General features: G+C 41.9%; 1 protein-coding gene across 1 annotated transcript; it reads right to left on the bottom strand.

Annotated features, from left to right (window-relative positions):
• Nucleotides 1-1,233: 1,233 nt before the first annotated feature.
• On the bottom strand, nucleotides 1,234-5,888 carry LOC144715650 (serine carboxypeptidase-like 2). The gene is made up of 14 exons (XM_078590608.1): nucleotides 5,643-5,888; nucleotides 5,420-5,565; nucleotides 5,236-5,315; nucleotides 5,030-5,152; nucleotides 4,812-4,914; nucleotides 4,468-4,505; nucleotides 4,282-4,386; nucleotides 4,106-4,186; nucleotides 3,846-3,998; nucleotides 2,021-2,092; nucleotides 1,825-1,949; nucleotides 1,638-1,751; nucleotides 1,482-1,527; nucleotides 1,234-1,418 (listed from the first exon to the last, which is right to left on the bottom strand). The coding sequence occupies exons 1-14, from the start codon at nucleotides 5,774-5,776 to the stop codon at nucleotides 1,335-1,337; spliced, it is 1,404 nt and encodes a 467-aa protein (XP_078446734.1). The 5' UTR covers nucleotides 5,777-5,888; the 3' UTR covers nucleotides 1,234-1,334.
• Nucleotides 5,889-10,589: the final 4,701 nt, after the last annotated feature.

Raw genomic sequence — 10,589 nt, 5'->3', positions numbered from 1 at the left:
GTCGGGCGGAAATTTTACGTTTTAAAAAGGACTGATGTGTAAAATGACAGGCGGCCCTTTTATAAATATTTTTAAATATTACTTATTTATTAATTTATAAGTGAAAGATATGTGGCAAAACACAAAAGCTGCAACAAGGAAATGTTATTAAGGCATCATGATTCCCAAAAGGGTGCATGATGAACAAAACAGAGTTTTCATCAAACATGGTACCCGTCAGGGAAACATGTGTGAATATGGAGAAATGATGCAAACTGGTATCAGGATTTTGACCCGAAGTTTAAGGGCTGTATTTTCTTTCTTGCTCTGCACGTTAAGACATTATGATCTAGAAATTATATTTCCAAACATGGTATTTCGATATATCATGAAATTGATACAAACCTCAAAATAAAAAATGGATATAAACTAGTATATATAAATATAGATAAATAAATAGATTAATTGATAACTAGAATGATGGATAGATGTTTGGATAGTTATAGATAAATAAATATATGCAAATAGATAGGGACTATGTACAAAGGTAGATAATTAAATGTATGTGCAAAGGTGTGCTACACATAGCAATAAAGATAGAAATTGTAATGTAGAGAACGATAATTGATAGCCAACTCTATATATATTGAGAGGGATAGATAAGATGTTAGCGGTGCATTAATGTACATGGCAAGATATAGACAAATAGATAAGATAAATACACATATTTAAAGACTGAAATACAAATAGTTATAGATAGAGAGTGATAGAAGTTCAGAGATACTGAGACAGGCAAAGATAGAGACAGATATTGAGATCTAAATAAAATAGATGCATAAAAATTAAGACAGTAGATCCACATATACATACATATATATAAATATGTGTATGTATACAAATATTAAGACAGTGCATGTCAGTCAAAGATTAAGCATACACCGAGCAGTATGGACCGAGGGCATTGATGTCATGCAGGTGATGTCATGCAATATAGACCCCGAGGGTTTTGATTTCATGCAATATAGACCCCGAGGGTTTTGATGTCATGCAGTATGGACCAAGGCGTTGACATGATGCAGGTGATGCCATGTAGTATAGACCAAGTGCATTGACATCATCCAACTGTATTTTATATATAAATATACATGTTTAAAGATTCAGTATACACACATTTAAAATAGATGATATAGGTCATTTTAGTTTAGAATGCTCTTTACTGCATCAAATTCTTATCAGCTTTGGCGGGACCATTGCTTTTCCATAGATTATTATGATTTATTTCTCAATAATTCTATGCCCAAAGAGATAAGATATAAAATATCACAGCTCCAGCCCAGAACTTAGGTCCTTTTTAATCACAGCTCCAGCCCAGAAATCCACCTCTCAAACATCACCCGACACTCCTGCGGCTTATACACAAACGCCATATGACCAGCACCCTGAAAACCCCACACATGATTAAATAACAATATCTTAGACAATACAAAGGTTGGATTTCCTACCTTGACAGTAGCAAATGTTAAACCTGGGGCATAAGTTCTTGTATACCTGAAATCAGAAAACACATTCAACCAAAGAAGAATTAAACGCTCAAGAAATCTCACAAAAAACAATTGGTAAGGTTCAGATAAAACAAAAATTAGAGATCAGGTTCAGACCCTGCAACTTGCCCATCAACCCGCCAGCTCCGCCAATCATCCACGATTGGAAAATGGAATGATCTGATCCAGGCTTGCGTACCGAAGAAGTTGGCCCTCAGATCGTGATCCCCACTAGATTAAGAAAAATGTCGAACAATTTAATTGTTAAAATAATATAGAATACGCCACTAATAAGTCCCCTAACCTGTACACCAATCCTCTTAAGCCCTTCAAAGAAATGTTGAAATAGTAGGGAACAGCACTGGGGATATCAAAGGAATAAACGCTCTTCATGTACCGATTGCATCTTATCCAAGGCCCCGCCCACTCCTGAGGATAAGCTCTGTGTCATCCAACATGGTACGCCAAAGCTTGTCCCTGAACTAAGTATTTATATGTACCTTGCTCACGCCAAGAGCTTCTTGCACGATGGGATTATCAGCCCACGATTTGGAAAGCAAGTAGGCATATTCCTGCTTAAAATACGACCATAGGTTAGCAAGCGATCCATAAATATGAGAGAGAGAGGGATAAGGCAGAGAGATATAAAGATGGAGAGAATAGAAGGATAAGGCACAGAGAGATAGATGGAGAGAGAGAGAAAGAGGGATAAGACTGAGAGAGAGAGAGAGATAGAAGGAGAAAGAGAGAGAAATAGAGGATAGGCAGAGAGTGACAGATAGAGAGAGAGAGAAAGAGATGCTAAGGCAGAGAGTGACAGATGGCGAGAGAGAGAGAGAAATAGAGGCTAAGGCAGAAAGTGACAGATGGAGAGAGAGAGAGAGAAATAGAGGCTAAGGCAGAAAGTGACAGATGGAGAGAGAGAGAAATAGAGGAATAAGGCTGAGAGATAGAGAGAGATAGATGTGAGGGGGAAAGAGAAGAGGGAGAGAGAGAGAGAGAGAAAGAAGGAGATAGATGATGGGAGAGAGGGAGAGATAGATGGAGTGAGAGAGAGATAGATATATATGGAGGGAAAGAGAGAAAGAGATAGATGGAGTGAGAGAGAGATAGATATATATGGAGGGAGAGAGGGAGAGATAGATGGAGTGAGAGAGAGATAGATATATATGGAGGGAAAGAGAGAAAGAGATAGATGGAGGGAGAGAGAGATAGATATATATGGAGGGAAAGAGAGAGAGAGAGAGAAGGAGGGAGAGAGAGAGAGATATATATAGGGGGGGAAAGAGAGAGAGAGAGAGAGGGAGAGAGAGAGAGAGAGAGATATATGGAGGGAAAGAGAGAGAGAGATAGAGGGAGGGAGAGAGAGATAGATATATATGGAGGGAAAGAGAGAAAGGGATAGATGGAGGGAGAGAGATAGATATATATGGAGGGAAAGAGAGAAAGAGATAGATGGAGGGAGAGAGAGATAGATATATATGGAGGGAAAGAGAGAAAGAGATAGATGGAGGGAGAGAGAGATAGATATATATATGGAGGGAAAGAGAGAAAGAGATAGATGGAGGGAGAGAGAGATAGATATATATGGAGGGAAAGAGAGAAAGAGATAGATGGAGGGAGAGAGAGATAGATATATATGGAGGGAAAGAGAGAAAGGGATAGATGGAGGGAGAGAGATAGATATATATGGAGGGAAAGAGAGAAAGAGATAGATGGAGGGAGAGAGAGATAGATATATATGGAGGGAAAGAGAGAAAGGGATAGATGGAGGGAGAGAGAGATAGATATATATGGAGGGAAAGAGAGAAAGAGATAGATGGAGGGAGAGAGAGATAGAGAGGGATGATGGAAGTGAGAGGGAGAGAGGTGTAGACGGAGGGTGAGAGAGGGAAAGATAGAGATGGAAGGAGAGAGAAAGAGACATATGGTGGGAGAGAGAGAGAAAGAGACATATGGTGGGAGAGAGAGAAAGAGACATATGTTGGGAGAGAGAGAGAAAAGAAAAGAGATGGATCAAGATAGAGAGAACGGTGGTGGAGAGAGAAAAAAAGAGAGATAGATAAAGATAGAGCGAGAGGCAGGAAGAGAAGACATGGATTAAGATGGATTAAGATATGGTGGGAGAGAAAAAGAAAGACATGGATTAAGATGGAGAGAGAGAGAGAGGCAGGATGAGAAGGATCTTGAGAGAGATGGAGAGTGGGAGGGAAGAGAGAGAGAGACGCAGGAAGAGAAGGATCTTGAGAGAGATGGAGAGTGGGAGGGAAGAGAGAGATAGTGGGAGGTAGAGAGAGAGATGGTGGGAGGGAGAGAGAGAGAGACCCTGCAACGTTTCTGCCGAAGCTGATGTAAAAAAAGAGAGTCGGTCTTCAGGGATATTAGAAACCGATCCGTCGCCGCAGGCCGCTTGGGATTCGGAGAATCTATACCGCACTCTTTATCAAGAATGAAATCTGGATGAAGCCCCGCCAAATTCTACGCCAGTAAAAGCATGTTTCTAATATCAAAATTGAGAATTTTTAAAATTGAACGCAGATGAACGCAGAAAACATCAAAATTGAGAATTTCTAAAAGCCTCAAACCTTTTCCATTGCATCAAGGCACTTCTTGCATCTCAGGTTACGGGGAAAAACAAATTCCCCACCGCAGCTTCTTTTTGTATCCTGTAGGTTAAAGAACCCAGGAAAAAATAAATTCCATGAGTACGTATTATTTTCTAGAATTTTGTACGATGGAAACAACGTAAAATCTAATTAACCTCATATAGTTCGTCAGAAATAAGTCCCATGCCGTGGGAAAACTCAACCTTCGTCCCCTCATCGTACTTTTTGTCAAAGGTGATTGGGTTTCCCACCAGAAAACCCTGTATAAATCCATATCACGTCTCAAGGTTGAATGATAATACTTAATCTCAGCTTTGAACGAAACGACTTAGACGACTAACCTTGAGATTGAGAACGGGCTGTGCGCCAGTTTCCTGTCCTGCACGAAGATCCATTCATCCAAGTTTTGAATGAGGGCGATGAATATCACAATAATGAAATGATTCTCTGTGATTGTCCATGCTATATAATGAGGTTTAGTTTCTCACATTGATTAATCAAATCGATACCGCAGACATTAGTACATAAGTTTTGGACTCCGAATAGCATTACTTAGATTAAAATAAGAAGACCATTCTAACGTATATAGTTTAATAAATACATGTAATTTATCCATATGAGCCCAAGGCCTCATATAGCTCTGCCATTAGCAATATCAGGGAGAAATAAATAGGTAAATTCCTACCGTTCATTATTTCCTGGGTTACAATCGGTAACATCTTTCCACCGTAGGACTCGCCGCTGACGTAGAAAGGATTGGAAAGGAACTCTGGATGTTCGAGAAACCACTGTAATCATGAATAAATCACGATTTGTGAGATACCCTTCAAACCTCTATAATTTTGATTGTTATTGCTTCTAATGATACTTCTAATTTACGGAACGCATGAATGATTTAGTCACCTTACGAATAAAGACATGAAGGTACTCCAGTGCCTTAGTGTCCGACCACTGATCTTCCGGGTTGGCCTTCGTGTATGAGAATCCTGTGCCAGCAGGCCAATCTACGAAGACGATGCTGCTGACCTATTTATAACGTATGCAAGGAAATTCAGCCCCAAAAAAAAAAAGCAAAGAAAATGAGAGAAAGAAGGCCCCGCTGAGTAGACCTTCGTCCAGGACTCTTCCCAGTAGAGCAGCCGTGGCAATCCTTCTCCATTATAGTTCTCCGAGTCGAAACGAAGGGGCCCTGAAAAACGTTCACAGATGAACGAATCACTCGCATAGTTTTCGAGTGAACAAGCCTGAAGAAAATTTTTAAAAATAATGGTAATCAGTACTTAAATCTCTTACCGAGTTCAATCGCTAACCCGTTTAGCGCGGAGCATCCGGGACCGCCATCAATCCAGTAAAGAACAGGGTCGTCTGCAGGATTTCTCTCTGACTTTATAAAGTAATAGAACAGATTCACTACATCTTGATCGTCCACCGAAATGTAACTGCGTCCGATATCTCTTCATGCTTCAGATTCTCATAATAATACGAAAAGAAGGTGGAAAATAAAAATATGGGTTACCCTGTTTCCAGCTCGAAAGGAAGAGGGCCATCAAACCCAGGCAGGGTTTTAACTATCTTCCCGCCATAAACAGACCGCAGCCTCGAGGGCCACGCAAGAACAAGCACCAGTGTAACCAGTAACGCTGCTCGCATTTCTCCGACCTTCTTGGGCAAAACTAAGGAAGAGATGGATGGGTGCGCAAGAGTTCAGAATACTGCTGAATCCCAACACTCGGTAGTCGGTAGTCGGTACAAATCTATGAACACGGGCCTTGTCTTAATTATCCACGGCCAAATACACACTTCGCAAGCGTTGACCAAACATGTGGAGGATAATGAGCTCCCAATTAAATATCTTACGTTCATTTCTTAATCTATGGACAATTATATATATATGTATGTATATAATTGCATATTGTCAAGCTATCAGTTATAAGTCCCACTTCGTATGTGATTCACTTAATGACGGGATTAAGACATTTATGACAATAAGTGTGGTAATTAATTGTGTAGAGGCCAAGCTTGTCTTAATTATAATGATGTGATTAATTAAGATAGGCTTAAGAGGCTTAAGTATCTCATCTTCCTATAAATAGGGGCCAGGTCCTTGCGTCATATGGAAATTGACTTTTCTTCAGGAAGTCATCCGGTATTGATCCAAAAATCCTCCCCTCAAGCTTGTTCGATTCTACTACGAGAAGACGCGATGGATCGATGTATGTTTTACATTGATTTACATTCATGTACGATCTTCATCATCCTTGAGAATCGATGCAAGGCCCCTGCGGATCTAACATGTGGTATCAGAGCCAACTTGTATGAGTTCTTAAGGGATGAACAACTTTTCATTATCGTACATTCAGATTTGATTGTTGCATGTTCATATTCATGCAAAACTCGTTCATCGTACATTCAGATTTGATATTTATTTTATTGTTGTCATGTGGAATACATGATGTTAGATGAGGTTTTTTTTCACCGGACATTATTTTCACCCTTTAGAATGATTGAGCTATGGTGGCGAGTTTTTTTCTCTCCCTTCTTCTTCCTCAAGCATGAGTTTCCAGCCGAAGAATGCAATCATACCTTGAGGTGGCTGAATGCCTAAAGATGCCTCAAGGGCATCTCTCGTAGCCGACCGCCTCAAAGGGGGCCTTAGAACTGCCCTTGAGGTAGTTGACCGCCATAAGGCGTTCGCCGCCCTGAGGCGGTGACCCTCTAGAGGTGATTGACCGCCCAGAGGCAGTTGACTGCCCAGAGACGGTTGACTGCCCAGAGGCGGTTGCGACCTTGAGGCGGTCACCCCTCTTGAGGCAGTCACCGCCTCAAGGCGGGGCCATTAAGGGCCCCGCGGGACCCTAAATGGGTGGCCCATATCGGGCCGCCAAGGGCCCCGCGGGATCCTTAATGGGAGGCCCATTTCGGGCCTCCTAGGGGCCCCGCAGGGAGCCCTAATAGGCAGCCCATTTCGGGCCGCCCAGTGGCCCCGCAGGAGCATTTTCAAACACTTATGAAGCGTCAATTTTCCACAAAATACTTGCATTCCAATCTGATTGGCGACGTGAGTTCCAAGCTCTTCACAGACACCTTCAAGCCACTGGGATCCACCATCGCGTGTCGTGCCCGCACACTCCACAACAGAACGGCACTGCCGAACGCAAGTGCCATCCTATCGTAGAGACAGCTCTCGTTCTCTTCAATCAAGCGGTGCTAGCACAATGATACTGGGATGAGGCTCCAGCTACGGCTACCCATCTCATCAATCGTATGTCCTCTCCTCTTTTATCTCACAAATCTCCATATGATGTTCTTCGCAAAGGTCCTCATGATCTTACTTTTATGAAAACATTTGGTTGTTTGTGTTTTCCAAATTTACGTACTTATGCTACTAACAAGCTAATGGACAGATCAGATCGTTGTGTCTTTCTTGGACACAACTCCCACCATCATGGCTACTGGTGTCTTTCCATCTTCTCTGGCAAATTATATATTTGCTCATGACGTCATTTTTCATGAAAAAATTTTTCCTTTCACCACCTCTACCACTTCTCCGGATCCCACTCCCTCAACTGGTATTCTTGGCCCCTATCCACTATCCACTATACTGTTACATGTTGCTCTACCTCCTCGCTCTACCACGGGCCCCTCCCCTTCAAGTACACTGGCTACACATTCCGGCCAGCAGTCTTCTCCAATTACACCTTTCCCAAACGCCACATCCTCCTCTTCCGATTTCTAAAATGCCTCCGCAGCAACCACTCCATCCCCACTCGTCTCTGAGATGTCCCCAACGTCCAAGCCTGAATAATCCCGTGTTGAAAATCTTAGGCTGAGACAAGAGGGAAGAAGGAAGACTGAAGAACAAGAAGAAGAAGAAAGGAGATGAGAAGAGCGGGATGCCAACAATCTTGAATTAGATTGTTTATTAATCCTCCACGTTTACAATTGATTTGTTTGTATTTATAGTTGTAGAGTGATACTAAATATAGTAATGCTTCAGTGTTAATCTTAGCCGTTATAACGATGTAGCGACTATATTAAAACAAATGGGGGTTGTTGGATCAACGGCTGTATTTCCTATTCTAAGTTTAATCCTGACCGATAGATATGATCCTATTCTATGTGTAATCCTATATTTCATCCTGGTCGTCTATAACTCATAACGAGTATAATATGTATAGATTTTACTATCTAATCTGATTAAAAATCCCTATTGACTATCGTGTGGTTGCCTGTGATGACTACCAAGTTGGCACTCCTCAATACCCTGCTCTTTCCCCCATTCCATCACCTTCCGCCGTTCGACCGCTACATCCACCCTCGCACCCCCGCACTGCTATCAAGTTACATCTCCTACTGTGGAACCCAGCTCGTACGCAGTGGCTGCCAACGATACTGCCTGACGTCATGCCATGCACTCCGAGTTTCAAGCTCTTCTCCAGAATCACACCTAGACGCTTATTCCCTTGCATCCCTCATTCCGTCTTCTCAGCTTTAAGTGGATTTATAAACTTAAACTAAATTCTGATGGCTCTACTAATCGCCATAAGGCCTGCCTCATCGCTCAAGGCTACCGACAAATTGTTGGTCTTTCACCGATGAAAGAGGGAGAGAGAAATAGAGGAGGAGAGAGAGAGAGAGAGAGAGAGAGAGAGAGTGAGGGAGTGAGTGAGTGAGATGGGGAGAGATAGAGCGTAAGCGGTGGGCAGAGAGACAGAGAGAGGGAGAGTGAGCAAGAGAGACTGAGAGAGAGTCAGAGAGAGGGGGAGTGTTGAAGAATGAAGAAGAGAGTAGGTGAACAATGAATGTAGAAGAGATAAAATAGTATATTCGTCCGTATTCAAACAGGTTGCAAACCATTCTATTTATAGTGGTGCAAGTATCTGAGTTGTATACATTTAAAAAAAGAAATTTGAATGAAGTCATGGCAGAAGATGGTGATGGTGCTTGATGGCAGGTAATGATGACAGCTGCCTTGGCGGTTGCGGCAGCTTAGACGCAGGTAATGACTGCCGCTGCGTGGGTGATGAGTGATGTGATTGTGGTGGCTGTGGCGGTTGATCCTGTTGGGCCATATTTGACCTTGTGTCCTTAACACTTCCCTGCAAGCTCAAGCGTGGGTGAAGATTGAGCTTGGACCTGAGAACGGAAAACCGAGCCTTGGGAAGAGGTTTAGTGAGAAAGTCTGCAAGTTGATCGCGTGTAGATAGGAAGGAAACCTGCATTAACCCTTGTGAGACATAATCACAAACAAAGTCGAAATCCATTTTGATATGCTTTTTCCAGGCATGAAATACCGGATTTTTAGTGAGGTAGGTGGTGCCAAAGGTTATCTCACCAGAGTGTTGGATGAGAATGAATAGTAATTTGAAGTTCTTGAAGAAGGGATTTGATCTAGATGAGTTCAGCGGTAGACGACCAGCTGATAAGATTTTTACCTAAGTAAATCACGAAACCACTTGTGGAATTTCAATCTAAGGGATCCCCAGCCCAGTCTGCGTCACTAAAAACATGCAATTTATGTGGAGAATCATCATAAAATTGAAAAGAAAAATTGAAAGCACCTTTGAGGCATCCCAGAAGGTGTTTAAGAAAGAACCAATTACTTGGTTGAGGTTTGTGCATTGATTGACATGCCTTATTGATGGCAAAAGCTATGTCTGGGCGTGTAAGAGTGAAATATCAAAGACTGCCCACTATTTTCCGATATAGTGTATCATCTTCTTTGAGATGTGAAGAGCCTCCTTGATGGGAGGAGGTGGTGATGGAACATGGAGTAGCGACTGGTTTACAATCGACCATGGTTGCCAGGTGAAGAATTTTAATGGCATATTTTTCTTGTGAGAGAGACAAACCTGAGTTGTGACGAGATAGGTGAATTCCGAGGAAACTTTGAGCTTGCCCAAGATCATGGACTGCAAATTGTGTGTGTAAGTTGTTAATAGTTTGACAAATGAGTTGTTTATCAGGGCTTAAGAGTAGCATATCGTCTACATAAATGAGCATATACGTGGAGTTTTATTTGAAAATTTAAAAAATAGTGAAGGATCAATATGTGATCTAGTAAAGTGTTGAGCAAGGAAGAATGCACTTAGTTTTTCAAACCATGCTTTGGGAGCTTGCTTGTGTCCATATAGAGATTTTCGTAGTCGACAGACATGATTTGGTTGTTCCTGAGATGTGAAGTCTGGAGGTTGTCGCATAAAGATGGTTTCAGTTAGATCACCATGAAGAAATGCCTTAGAGATATCAAGTTGATGAATGTGCCACCAGTGGCTGACAGCTAAAGAAAGAAGTATTCGTAAGGATGTCATTTTCAAAATGGGACGGTAAGTTTCATGATAGTCAACTCTTGGGGTTTGACTAAACCCTTGTGCTACCAGGCGAGCCTTGTAACGATCAAATGATCCACTTACAGTCTGCGAGTTTCACATTCTTCGATGGAGGGACAAGATCCCACATGGAG

The sequence above is a fragment of the Wolffia australiana genome, chromosome 19 (genome assembly GCF_029677425.1).
Source record: "Wolffia australiana isolate 7733 chromosome 19, ASM2967742v1".
In the NCBI taxonomy this organism is placed as follows: domain Eukaryota; kingdom Viridiplantae; phylum Streptophyta; class Magnoliopsida; order Alismatales; family Araceae; genus Wolffia; species Wolffia australiana.
This window is presented reverse-complemented; position numbering and strand designations above follow the sequence as displayed.